Below are 14,727 nucleotides of genomic sequence, written 5' to 3'. Positions count from 1 at the left end.
CCTTTCATATATGTGTTCAGTAGCATAAATTTTAAACTGCTTCATAAACAGGAAGAGAGGCAGCTCTAGAATCTCTGAGGGCACAGATGGCAATCACAAAGCACCATTACTTTCTATAGCTGTCTTAGAATGTAAGCATATGAACCAGTCAGCTTTCCCACTGCTGGGAACAGTACTGGACATCCACAGATTTAAGGAACTAGGAGTGGTACTAGTGTACACCTGAAATCCCAGTCTAACTATGGATGGGTAAATTGTGTGTGTGTGTGGGGGGGGGTTCTGCCTCACCACGGTCCCAGGGCATCACTAAACTCATTTTGTGATTATCATCCCATTGCTGGAATACATAGTTGAAATAATCACTCAGCAGGTGGCAATATCTCAACATCATTTCTCTCATTTGTGGGGTGGGGACTCATGTAGCAGAAAAGATAAAGTGCAGTCTGCCGTTACCTAAGAGAAAGTAAACAAAAGCACTAAAACTAATTCCTCAAGCAATTATTATATAGATTAGTGCCACAATTGGGGATTTAAAGGATATGGGAGTGGTGCTTCTCACCCCATCTTCTTCACGGGGCCTAAGCAAGAGGAAGGGCATATAATAGGCTCTGCTAGCCTGGATTTTAGCTGCATCTCCCAACTTGGTACCAGACCCAGAGAAACAACTTATCTCTCCAAGAGTAACTTCTGTGTTCTCCTTGTCATTCCAGAGATAAACCCTGCTCCCTTTTTGCACATGCGCCAACCCCTCCCCTTTCCAACCCCAAGACCCCACAACCACCCAAGCCTCCACCTCCAGCCTGCAGTAAATCTTTAAAGGAGCATCTGCCTGTTTTACACAGGCAGATGCTCCTTTAAATCAGTGGTTAACATAACATTTTGCCCAGCCCAAACTGATAAAAATAGTCCCACTTCTTTGTTCTCTTTTGAAGCCTCTATACGCCCTACACTGAGAAGCTCACGCATGCTCACCCAGGCCTCATCCTTTGTCTCCTTATCTCTCTTGTGTTCTCTGCTCCACTTCCAATTAAATGCCAAAAATACTCAATGAGACTAGGCATCAACCATGGCTACACAAGCAGGTTGCAACCTGGGGAATTTGTTCCCCAAACCTCGTTCAGCTAGGTAGGTCTTCAGCACAGATGCCTGCTTTGTTTCTTCTGTTTGTTTTCTTTGGTTTGAGACAGTCTCATTATGAGGCCAAGCTGGTCTCAAAATCCTGGTGATCTTCCTGCCTCAGCGTCCCGAGTCATGATATTGCACACATGTGCCACATGCATGTCTGAGTGACTGCTGTCTCAGCTACACTGCTGGCCAGCAACCCAAGCTCCCAGGCCTGCCACCAGGGAAGATGCTTCAAATCCAGGAACCCCTAGGCCTCTCTGAACACCTCTGCCACTCCAGGGCCTTGGGTATGAGGCTCTTGACACTAAGCTATGTCATCAGCACTTCATTGTATTTGCATTTTGATACAAGGCCTTTATAGGCCACTTTTTGCTGTTAACTAGGGATCCTCCTGCCTCAGCCTCCAGGAGCACTGGGAATACAGGTGTGTGCCACCACCATCACAAACCTGAAAGCTGCTTAATCAAGGCACTTCCTCCAACCTGAAGCACAGCGTTTTGCTCTTGGTGGGACCTAAGACATAATAAAGGTAGCACTTTCAGTACAGTGCTGGATGTCCCCTGCCACCCATCCCCCATCCCCAAAATGGAAACTCTGACCACAGAATATCTGGGTGAAGTGCTCTTGAATGAATTAAAAATAACTTCCCATATGGGGAAAAATTACTTTAATAATGTGGGTTTGAGTTCATCACCTTGCTGTTGGTGTTTTAAATGATCTAAAAAATCTCCAACCTCTTTTGCATACAAGTACCAATGGCTTTTATCATGAACCTAACTTCAGCTTTATGTTGGCTGACTGACAGTGCAACAAGTGACATTACTATGCCTGTCTGTCTATCACGACTGAAATAAGGTAGCACAAGTGATGGGAGCATGAACTTATCAAGGCTGCATAGGCAGGTCTAAGGAATGAAGTAAGCATCTATCATTGGTTGTTTATTACAGTGACATCAATTTCATATTCACCAATCCAATGAGAGTTTTGTTACTCAATTTGTCAGTACTTGTAGGAAGTGAAATGCCCTAGGAAAAATACTTGGTTGCATGAAGGCTAATTTTTTTTTTTTGCTTTTTTTTTTTTTTTGTCTTTTTTGTTTTTATTGGTACCAGGGATCAAATCACGACCACACACTTGCAAGGAAGGTGCTTATGCCACTGAGCTAAATCCCCAGCCCCTGAAGGCTCATTTTTAACAGGTTCATGCTCAGGGTTAGGGCAGGAGTAGTAATTTCAGTGGGAATCAAAATTTCCTTTTTTTTAACTCTTAGTGTAAGGAGCCCGGGTAAATCTAATTGAGTAGTCTGGCTGAATGAGCCAGGGAAAGAGGGGACATGGAGAGATTGTTGCTAGTCTGATTAGGACTGGATGAAACTGGTTTAATTGGTTATGAATTACTGAAGTATAGGCTGAAGGATCTCATTCTTATTGAGGTATTTTCTTTGGTCACATGATCTAAATGTATGCCTTTCTTATTGTTAGAGTACTCTGGTGCAATAGAGAAGTAAAAGCACAAAATGAACAAGTTTATTGAGTTGAGGTGTGGGAAGGAGCACACAACCCGTGGTGGCTAGCCTGTCCCCTGCAACCAGATACAGAAAGGCACAGGGTTATATGACCTCTGGTGAGAAGTGCCACATGGGGCGGGTATTGATGACACACAAGGAACCTATTGGAATTCTCTGTGCATGCAATCAGGAAGGAGATTTGCAATTAGGGCTGAAGAAGAAGGAGGAAGAGGTAAGTGTTCCCAGTTTGGCCTTTCGCCACTTTAGGCTACTGCCATAATTTTGCATTTATACCAGGGCAAGAATCTTTCACTTATGAAATTTAGATTTACAATGTTTCTTCCAGTGAAACCCTTTCATACAGCATGGATACAGACCAGGCACAGCCTGAGTAAAGGATCTGGAGCCTTTAGAGATGCTGCATAGTTTTTGCTAGCATGGTCTCCTTTGACTCAATTAAAGCACTGAATCACATTTAACCTATTAGTAAGATGTTGGATATAGACCGTGCTATGGGTACTAAAACATAGGTGGTGGATCTAGGATTTTGGCACATTTGAATACACATGGACAAATCTGTTGTGTGAAGGACTGATGCTATGGCTCTTTTGCAGTCTTCATTAGTGCTAGGATTATTTCTGAAAGATGAAAAATATTTCCAAAGATGAGAAGTATAAAATAAAAAGTGGCCTTTATTCTGAGAACATGGAGAGAGATGACCAGCATCCCCCCACCGCTGGTGACCGGCAATCTCTCTGCCTGACACGTGGCGTGGGGTTACGTAAGTAGCCTCAGTTTGGGGTGGAACCTAAGGCGGGCATTGGGGATGCACAGGTAGCCCATTGGCCCTAGGTTTGGCACCATATGTAAATTTCCAGGGGCAAGAAGATGGCGTCACAGGTAAATTCCTAGGGGTGGGGGAGTTAGGGGCTTCCTGCTTCCAGTTGAGGCTTTCCTGGCTACAGTGTCCTGTCTGGGCCAAAACCCTTTCATATCCCGTCTTATGATTATTATTATGAAAAGGGCGAAGATTTCTCTCTTTACCTCCTGCTGGCAGAGGGCGCTGTACTGGAGCCTAGGGGAGTCGACGGGATGAAGCTTGATGCCCAGGTAGACGCTGGTGCCAGGTATTTTGGCCAGGACAACTTCACTGGTGAATGCATGTATGTCAGACTGGAAAAACAAAGAGACAAGATGTTATGAGGAGACATGGCACTGTTATATTTAAGGACCCAGGTGAGGTAGAAGGGAAGTTGCCTTTGATTTAGACATCATTCTATCAGGACGATGTTGAGGTAGGAACATTTCCACTGTAAGGCAGAATTCTGAAAATTAAATGTGGGGTTAGGAGGAATGATGTTATGAGAGGTGAATACTCCCCCATCTGAAAGCATAAAAGTTAAGAGGTTGGTCGGTAAGGCTTGTCTCTGGTATGCTTGACATTGGAATCTGTAGGCAATACTGTTAGAGTCCTGCTGTAAAAATGATCATTAATAGAATGTAAGAAATTAGGAACCAAAGCGGAGTTGCTGGGAGAGTTATGGGTCCCGGAAGGCAGAGAGGGAGAGGATCGCACAGCGGGAGGTAACTGCAATGCATGGGGACCAGAACTGCTGAGAGAATCAGGATTAGGGGGAGGGGAGAGCGGTCCAGCGGGAGGTAACAGCAGGGAACGAGTTTGGGGGTAGGCAGGTGGCAGCAGGGAAAACACCAGAGGGCAGGACAGAAAAGTTTGCAGTGCAGTACAGTTAGCTAAAAGTATCTGAGCGGGAGCACAAGACTTAATGAGAGATGGGCGTGTTCTCAGAACAAGAAAGGCCTGAATATAAGGGAGTTCTAATAATTTGTTGCCCGCCTGACAGAAACCATACAAGTTCCTGAGAATGCAGGCGTCAAATGTTCCTTCTTTGTGCCAAAGCTTGCCGATAAGCTGGTAGGTTGGCCAGACCTCCTGGCAGTAAAAAATTAATTCTTTAGTTTTTATGGTACTTTTAATTTTTAGAGTACGTAAATTGGAAATTAGGCATTGTAAAGGCGTCTTTTGGGAGTTAGAAAATACGTTTCCCATGACTGATTCAGGCAAGACGTAAACCAATGGTTCAGAACAAGCCATTACTCGTTTGTGGGACCACACGGCGGCTATGGTTCCAAAAACTTGTATATTCCAGCCTTCACTGAGAGATTTACGAGTGGAGCCCACATGGGGACAGTAACAGTTTTGCCCATGAAAACTCCAGGCTTTAAGGGAAGTGAGGCGGTCCTTTCAGTGTGGGCGGTCCAAAAATCTCTGCTTTGGTCCCCAGCCTGACTTCCCACTCCTCCCAGCCCACCTCACTCAAGTTCACTTTCATTTCCTGCCTCACCAGTCCCTTGGTGAGTACATCAGGAACTTCACTAAAGACTTGTTTCCTCCTCTACAGGGACTCAGGACTTCTCCACAGGTATGCAAAGCTTTGTTAAGCAGTCATAGTGGACAGAGCTCCACAAACTACAAGAAAATCTACAAGCTGCATTTTCTGGGTGCGTTTCGAAGCCTTTCTGGGGGAGGGAAAAGCCCAGCTTGCAGGATTCCTGCTGCACAGATTCTGAGGCCTGGGAGGAGCAAGGCTTGAGGCTGAGAAGGCTCCCTCTCCCTGAGGGAGGTCTCCTTCTGCAGCCTGAGAGCCACCCACCACTCCTAGTCCTCCTTTCTAGCCAGTATGTGGGATCTCACCTTGGCTAAGTGTGCCTAGATCCTGATATCCAGGGCAAATAGTTGTTTCCTGGAGCTAGAGGGTCAGAGCCCTGGGGCTATTTTCTTTGCAAGGTGATACTAGCATCTTTTCAGAGTAACTGTGTTTGAACCTTGCTGTGCACATGACCGGTTCCCTGGAAGGAACCATACTAGCCTAGATAACTGACAAATTTCTCTTTATTCTCAAGGAAGAATTCTTAAGTGCTTCTCTCTTAAGAGGGGACATATGTTCTCTTGCCTGGGGACATATCTGATTCCCTCAAACCTGGCATCTCTTTGCAGAGTAATCACACTGGCCTTTTCAAAATTGTTCAATATGCTCCTTCAACAGGGCATTTATATATGTCATTTTTTTTCTCCCTAACACATTTGTCTCTGTATTAACCTCTGCGTTCTACTCCTTTAGGTTTCATTTGAAACATTGTATATTTTGTTTGGAATTCTAGAGCAAAAACTTTGTCCCATCATTTAATTTGGTAACTACAGGTACATTTTTCTAGCATGGTTTGTCACACTTTATCTTTCTGACTAGTGAGTTCATATGACTTTCAAGTTGAAAGTCAAGTCCATAACAGTGCTTTACACCATGTTTGGCCTCTGGCATCATCTTTCATTTTAGATTTCAGTGAAGCTGCTAAGACATAACCCAGCATTAATAAGGATTTGCCAGATAATTACATCTGATATTTGGGAACTTCTCTAAAATACCAACATAAAATTTCTCTGGGATTATGTGTTTAATATCTCTGACACATGGGATTCTGCAAGTATGTTTATGTCATCTCCCTCCCTAATCGACATATGCACACAGACCCTGTAGGTTTCTCCATGTCCTTGGTAAATTTCAAGAATCAGATAAAATCCTACCATTTACAGTCATGCTTCTGCAGAATCCATAGGACTCAGAAGACCAGTTCTACATTTACATGGTTCTGAGTGTTTTGATGCCTATGTAGTTACCTCTGTTCTTTTTATTCTGTGTGGTAGAGGAGAAACTTCTGAAGGAGGACTAAATGGGTCAATTCCAGCTGAAAGTACTGAAAATATATGGGAAAAATTGGGTTGAAAAACTCAATTTTCTCTCCAGTTGAAGTTGCACACTGAACTGTTTGAGAACCAAATCAGATTTCCCCATAAAGTCAATATTGAACTGAGAATTGAATTTGACTTTTTTGTCCTCAAACTCAGTGTGCTCCCAGCATCATGTAAAGAAAAAATTCATCAACCAAGGAACTAACATATTACCTTTGAAAGTCATTTACAGTTCTGTTTATTCATCTAATAAAAGGATTAACTTTGTTTTATCTTTTTAAAAATACAGAACTGCATATGAATAGCAAACAGTGAGACCATTTAGATGAGGGAGTTAGAACAGCTCTGCTTGAGAAGATAACTTGTACAGGAAGTATTAGAATGAGAACATACTGATAGCAAAGGTGTCAAAGATGTCCTGTGATATAAGAAGTTTGGTGGTTTTTAACCACCAAAGGCTATGATTTTGGTGGGAGAAAGAAAAGTCAGGACTATGAAATGATTTTGGTAGAAAAGGACTACATTTATCTATGTGTGCAATACACAAAGGGAAAATAAAAAATCACTCTAGGTATAAATTTGATCAGATGATACAAACTGAGACTTAAAGTGCCTGAAATTATTGTGACGTAATTGGTATGATGGCAGTTCTTGTAATCCACAAATGAGCCTCTAAGCTTGAGATTAAAAAATAAGGCAAAAACATATTTTAAAAAGCAGCGCTGATTTATTTAACTCTGGGCCCAGGGACACAGTGCAGCTGGAGACTGCAAAAGCTGTGTGTTGTTCCTTTACACTTGCCACATTTAAGTGCATATCACAATTTACAAAGTAAGGGGGTCGTAGGCCTGGGTCAGGAAAACTGTTAATGAAGAAGACCTTTGTTTTCCTTAGGAGAGGACAGAGCAGTCTGACAGTAAATAACAACCCCTGTTAACTTATTTTAGCACCATATCTACTATTTGTAGAGGGCAACAATGGTTAATGTATCAATTGGGTAAGATTTTACAATTCTTTACAGAGGAGAGCATTGATTAACATATCAATTAGGTCACCCAGAGGGGGGAAGAAAACACATATACTTTATGGCCACATTACAGGTATTTTGGTATAATACAAATATAACAAAGTTCTTTTTCCTAGTGTACAACAGCAGTAACACATTTTAGTTAATTTCTGGGACTTTTTGTTCTTTTTTTTTTTATTTGAGTTTTACTATTTTGATCTTTATGCCTATGTAATTTTTCCCTACTCACTATTCATTCTACTCCTATCTTTGTTACTCTGCCCATTTTAATTTTCTCAATTTCAGGATTCAGAGGAGTATAAACTTCAGAGTCAGGACAGACAGGAGCAGGGAAGCAGCATCCATGGCTTCATCTGTACTGGAGAGTATCAACGAGGAGGTGACCTGCCCCATCTGCCAGCAGCTCATGACAGAACCTGTGAGCGCTGACTGTGGCCACACTTTCTGTAAACCGTGCATTACTGCAAGACACGAGGCCACGCAACATGAACAAGGAGAGAGCCACTGCCCTGTGTGCCGAGATGTTTATCAGTTTGAAAACCTGAGGCCCAGTTATCTTGTGGTGAACATGGTGGAGAAGCTCAGGGAGTTAACACTGAGCACAAAGGCAGATCACTGTGACCTCCATGGGGAGAAACTCCTGCTGTTCTGTAAGGACGATGGGAAGGTCATTTGCTGTCTGTGTGAGCATTCTCAGCAGCACCATGATCACAAGGTAGTTCTCATGGAGGAGGCTGTAGAGGAGTATCAGGTGAGAGAACACAGTTGTGGGAAGATAGAACAGCAAACAATACCTGGGAGAAAACTTCCACTTTGCAGTATCATTTAATTTGTTTGCAGCATAGGACTGAGGTCTGTCATTTCTGTCCATTTCTTTAACTTCTGCAGTCCTATAGACATAGTTGTACACTCCAGTTAATTGCAATAAACAAGGCCTAGAGTGGGTTCAGATACAGGTGCTTTCCTTGGTATAGAATAAGTTTTCACTTCTGGAACAGAAAAAAACCAGTATACACTTGGTGAAGGGGACTTGGCTTTACTATTTAAAGAATTAACTAGGGACATTCAGAAGGCATTCATCCTCTCACGTGTATCTTTCCTTGACATTTTTTTTTTGTTTCAGTAAATTCAAATTTCTGCATAGATCAACCAGATTTCATGTACATTTATCCACTTTGAGGTGTTGAGAAGGTCATGGCTTGACTGAAATATGATTCCTCTCTCACAGGAGAAGCTCCATCAAGTGTTGGAGAAACTAACTAAGGATGAGAAAGAGTGTGAGAAGTGGAAAACTCACATCAAACAAGAAAGAACTTCTTGGAAGGCAAGAAAGTACACTTTCTAAGTCTGGTAGCCATAAATCTGACAGGATCTTGCGGAAGAAGTCCTTTCTTCTTTATTCTCTGGCACTTGTTGAGTCCAGACATTTGATGAGTCCTATGCATGCTCTTCCTTTTGGGAGTGTGGTCTGGAGCGGGACTGTCACCAATGGGTACTGCTGTTGGGAGGGAGGTGATCACACTGAGGGGTCAGGGGAACACAGCTAGTGAATGCTGTCCTGTGTGCCTGTGGCGGTTGTTGAGGGGGACATTTGACAATGGATTGTGATTCTGTCTTCTGTGTTCAAGTTCTGGTAGAGAGTGCACAAAGAGAGTGAGGAGTACAGCAGGGAAATGGGAAGTGCTGAAGAGCTGGGAATTGTGGGTATCCCGTTTGGGGCAGGGAGAACCTTGATGAGGTTGATTTATTTAATGATAGGAAAGGAAATTCACAGGAATACTGCCTCCCTATGTACTTCTCCTGGGCTGGAGATCAGCTTAGTGGCACAGTGCCTACCTGGCAAGGCAGTTGTGAGTTTGATTCCATGTAAACACCTCCCACCCCAAAAGAACTTCTTACCTCCCTTCTTCTGACAAATTCATAGTGAAAAGTGTTATTTTTCTGGCTTACAACCTCATGTGACTGAGTGACACTCTCTCTCATTCCTGAAGCATCAAATACAGGAGGACATATTTAGTGTCCGGATTGCGTTTAAGCAAATGAGAGCCATCCTGGACTCTGAGGAGAAGACTCAAGTTCATAAACTGAAGAGAGAGGAGGAAGGTATTCTGAATGGCCTGGAAGAGTCTGAAAGGGAGCTGACCCAGCAGAGCCAGCTGGTGAGAAAGCTCATCTTAGATGTGCAGCATCGGCTGCAGGGGTCAGTGATGTCCTGTCAAGTCTTACCTGATACTGCAGGTAAGACTTGACAGGAAGTTCCAGCTTCTGAGATTCAGGACAGATGGAAGCATTTCCTTCTCTCTTCTGTTGCTGAGCTTTTGAGTGATAGTAATAAAGTCCTTTGGGTTAATGAGTACTTCACAGAATTAATCCAGAGCTTATAGAAATAATTGCATGTACATATAAAATGGAGAATCTCATTTCAATTCTTATGAAGTACAGTGCAAAAATCAGATATTGGAGGGAAGATCCATTGTATCCTGTGATGTTTTCTGATTCCTTGTTCTCTGTGATTTAGTACTAAGAATTTATCAAGCATCATTTCTTGATTCAGAGTAGTCACTGGTGATCAAATGAACTTCAGGTTACAAATGATGTTGTTTTTCCCTTGTAGAATCAATGAAAACTATTTCCATTTTAGTCACCCCCCAAAAAAAACAATATTAGCTGACTAGTATTTTTTTCTTTAATATTCAGTAAAATTCAGCATAGAAGCCATGTCACAGCTGTGGGGTTTTTTGTTGTTGTTGTGGGTTTTTTTTTTTTTTTTTTTTTTGGTGAAATTATAAATTTTGAATGCTTTTTTCTTGCCTAAATGAGATAATCTATATGTCTCGAGTCAGTTTTTGGAAATCCATATTTTTGTAGGAATTTTTTCATTTTTATGTAAGTTGTTGAATCTGCAGACATAGTCCTAAGAATTATTTATAATTCTTTTCCTATTTTTTTTTTATCAGTACCAGGGATCGAACTCACGATCCCCTGCTTGCAAGGCACGAGCTTATGCCGTTGAGCTAAATCCCCAGCCCCTAGAATTCTTTTCATTTCTATGTCATGTTGACTTACTTTACTTGTGAAGTAAAAATTGTTTGTATGTATCACACATACCATGTTCATTTGAAATATGCATACATTGTGGAATACCTAAATGAAGACCTGAAGATCAGTGTTATAGATTACAAGTTGCAAAAATAACTGAAGACACACTAAACTGCCTTATGTTTGGCAAAGGTGCCAACAACATTCATTGGAAGAGAGATAGTCTCTTTAATAAATGATGTTGGAAAAACTGGTTTTCCAAATGCTGAAGATTAAAAATGGATCGATATCTTTCACCATGTACTAAGCTAAAATCAAAATGGATAAAAAATCTTAAATATTGGGGGCTGGAGGTTTAGCTCAGCGGCAAAAGCTCCTGCCTTGGAAGCAGGCAGTCATGAGTTTGATCCCCAGTACTGATAAAAAGGAAAAAGACAAAATAATTTTTTTAAAAAAAGATCTTACATATTAAAACAGAAACATTAAATCTGCTGGAACATAGAATAGCTAAAACTTGAAGACACTGATGTGGACATAGACTTTAAGAATAAAACCTAGAGTGCATAGGACTGCAAAGCCTTTGCACAGCAAAAGAAATCACCAACAGAGTACAGAGTCAACCTGCTATCTAGGAGAAAATGTTTGCTAGCTGTTCCCCAGGTAAAGAATTATTATTGAGAGCATATGAAGAACTAAAAAAATCAGCCCTCCCAGATTTGAAGACCCAGCCCAAAAACGGGCATCTGAGATTAACACACACTTCTCAGATGGAGAAGTACAAACAGCAAATAATTATATGAAAAACTGTTCTACTACACTGGCCATTCGAAAGATGCAAATTAAACAACACTGAGACTTCACCTTACCACCAGAAAGAATGGCTACTATTAAGAAATCAACCATTAATAAATGCTGGAGGGGCTGTGGGGAAAAGGGAACACTTCTCCATTGTTGGTAGGAATTCAGATTGGTGCATCCACTGTGGAAATCAGTGTGGAGACTCCTCAAAAACCTGGGATTACAGGTCCCATTTGACCTAGCTATTTCTCTTCTGGGTATCTTTCCAAAAGAATTAAAAACATCATACTATCATAGTGATATATGTGCACCCGTGTTTAAAACTGCTCAGTATATAATAGCCAGATCTTGGAGACAACCTAAGGCCCATTGAATGAGGAATGGATAAAAAAAGATGTGGTATTTCTAAACATTGGGATAGTACTCAGCCATAAAGAATAATGAACTGGACACTTTTATAGGTAAATGGATGCACCTTAAGAATGTTCTCAGTGGTGAAATAAATACGTCACGAGTGCATGATCACCACATTATTTCATTATTATACTAAGGGGAAAATGTATTTTGTCCAAGAGAGAAAGACTTCAGTCAAGCAGTGACTCAGGCTATACCTGCCTATACTTTAACTAACCCACTGTGAGCCATTTTGAGTTGACTTTTGGATGTTTTAAGAAATTTTTGATGTGCTATAACTTTTGGGTTTTTGCATGTGGATAATCTATATGAGGGATGATGGTGGTGGTTTGGTGGGGGATTGTGTTTTCTGATCTTTGTTGTCTTCCTCTGTTTGTTTAATTCTGTCTTATTTTTAATTTCTCAGGGAAAGACATGGGAATGTTTTGTCACTTTGTTCTTTTCTGATGTACTTGTTAAAACAAATAAAAAATTTTTAAAAATGGAGAAAGCAGAGAATGATCTATGTAATTTTCAAAACTTAAAACAGAAATCAAAGGCAAACTGAACTGTTTTAAGTTTGAACCGCTGAAAGGATCATTCTATTTGGTGTCTCAATTTACGTTTTCATTTTTTTATGGATTCATTGAAAACGGCAACATGTGGGCTGGGGATTTAGCTCAGTGGCATAAGTACATGCCTTGCAAGCACACGGTCATGAGTACGAACCCTGCTGCCGATAAAAAAAAAAAAAAAAAAAAAAAAGAAAAGAAAAGAAAATTGCACCATGTAATAGGGAAGAAAAATCTGGGTTTCCCCAGGCCCTTCCACCCATAGGTGACCCCTGTTGTTTCCTGCATGGACTGTAAGTTTTATTTTCATGTCCAAAAGTGGGATTGTGAGAAATAAGGAGTTTAACATAAAAAATGAAGCTAAGTAATTTATGCATTACTTTACATATTTATTTTATGATAAGAACAAAGTTTGTTCTTTATGCAATTTATAAGCATTGTGACAGATGAGTCAGTGCATATTCACCATAATCATTACTGTAGATGGCCTCAGTTCACCAGTAAAAGAAACACAGGCAAGTGGATCAACTAAGAAGATCCTTTAATTATGTGAAATAGAACAAATATTTACCACAAAATCTTTCATAGACAGAAAGTCAAAAGAGAAAACAATTCTCCTGGCAACAGTGAACCAGAAAAAGGCTGGGGTATCTCACCCAACACCCTCAAAATGAAAAAGAAAGATACATTATTTTTGTGCAGTGGAAAGCTAGTCAGCTATAAAGAAGGCTAATCTTGAGGCTCTTACAGGTAAATGGATGAAATGAGATATGTTCAGCATCTCCTTCATTTCTTTTATCATTTCTTCTTTTACCTGGGAGATTACTTCTAGTTTGAATTCCTTTAAAGCTTCCTGGAGTTGCTTCTTTATTTCAGTTGCTATTATGTCCGATATTTCAGGTGTATGGCATATATTTTCTTCTATGTACATCGCTCCTAAATTTCTTGGGATGGGCTGGAGGTTTGAGATTGTAATTTGGTGTTTCATTTTGTCATTTTCCTATATTTCTGTGTTTCAATTGTTATTCCAAAGCTTCCCTAGGGTCTGTTGGAAATCCTCTTCTATGCCTTCGGCTCCTGGGACTCTGACCACCCAGTTCGCCGGATTGAGAAAGGGTCACTGGGGGTGGGGCAGGCTGGCTCAGGTCCAGCCTCTGGCGCCGATGCTGCTGCTTGCTTAGAACTCCAGAGTCTGCCAAGCATGGCCCAAAGCAGGGAGGCATTGCAGGCCCGCTCATGACCCGCCAAAATGGATGAAATTGAGACCATGCTTCTGAGTGAAACGGTTCACTCACCTGAGCAAATATCATGTGGTCCTCAAAGCATAAAAAGCTGAAGGAGTTAGTGGGATTGAAAATGTAAAATAGATATTGCCAAAGTGAAAGGGGTTGAAAGTCTAAAGAGGAAGGCGTTTGAATTGGCATTTTATCTTAACTCTTATTGTTGGTACTGTAAAATCTCCATTCTCAACATATCAGGTTCTTCTGAGAATGGCAGTTTCAGAGCCATTTCCTCTTGTGTTGAAGCCCTGTATCACTTTTATTTTTCCTTTTGTTTGACTTTATTGTATCTGATTGTATGAGCTGCTATTGTGAAGACAGCAGGATACATTATGGTACCCATTGTTGATCTCCTATTATCTTGTTTTAAGGCCCTATAAAACTTTCCTTGTTTTGGTTTGATTCATTTTAAACTATTTTGTTTTGTTTGCCTTTATTATGACTGATGGTTTAGGCAGCTAGTTTGACTATAAAGAGGCATCATGGTAGCCATTGTTGATTTCCTATTATTATGTTCCCTATTGTGTTTTGATTGACTGTATTCTATTTTATTTTTTTTGGTTATATTCTCTTCAAAATAAAACAAATTCTTAAAAAGATACAAATTCAAACCATTTTCGAGCTGGCCATACCTTACCCGATGCATTCTTTGCACATCTTTTATTCTTATGGGTGCATTTTTGGCTCGTCCAGAATTGTATGCCACTTAATCCTAGCTTAGCAATTATATCCAGTTCCTGTGTTTGAAGCAGCAACACGGGTGAATTTTAAGATGGTTTAGGATGATCTAATGCAGGCAGGTGTCATACATGCTCTACAACTTTTGTTAAAATGTAGAAGTAAAGTTCTCATTTCTGCAAAGTTTATATCAGGAGAGTCCCATTGCTTTCGTGTCCTAGGAATAAAGTCTAAGGAGATGGAAAACTTGAATTTCAAGTAACTGGTAAACCCAACTGCAAAGATAACTTTGAGCTATAAAACTCAGCAATTGCCAGAGTTATAACTTCCTGAAACAGACCTGTTTTACCTCTAAACATAATTTTCTATAGTTTATACAGAATTTTATTTGGGTGATACGAGCCTATTATGAAGAAGAAACTCTGTACACATGCTTAGACCCAGTTGATGGCTTATTTTTTGCATAGACTTACAGGGAGGAAAGACATCTAGAATGAAGAGCAGCCAGTGCATTGCCAGATTTCTGTCCTAACAAAAGTGTA

General features: G+C 40.8%; 1 protein-coding gene across 1 annotated transcript; it reads left to right on the top strand.

Moving 5' to 3' along the window:
* Window positions 1–4,967: 4,967 nt before the first annotated feature.
* LOC134470331 (tripartite motif-containing protein 5-like) lies at window positions 4,968–9,574 on the top strand. The gene is made up of 3 exons (XM_063256621.1): window positions 4,968–5,073; window positions 7,711–8,176; window positions 8,654–9,574. Exons 2-3 carry the CDS (start codon window positions 7,769–7,771, stop codon window positions 8,768–8,770), a joined length of 525 nt encoding a protein of 174 aa, XP_063112691.1. The 5' UTR covers window positions 4,968–5,073; window positions 7,711–7,768; the 3' UTR covers window positions 8,771–9,574.
* The last annotated feature ends 5,153 nt before the right edge of the window (window positions 9,575–14,727 follow it).

This window comes from Cavia porcellus, unplaced genomic scaffold (genome assembly GCF_034190915.1).
Source record: "Cavia porcellus strain 051 isolate PalLab524CR breed Dunkin Hartley unplaced genomic scaffold, mCavPor4.1 scaffold_9, whole genome shotgun sequence".
Taxonomy (NCBI): Eukaryota; Metazoa; Chordata; class Mammalia; order Rodentia; family Caviidae; genus Cavia; species Cavia porcellus.
This window is presented reverse-complemented; position numbering and strand designations above follow the sequence as displayed.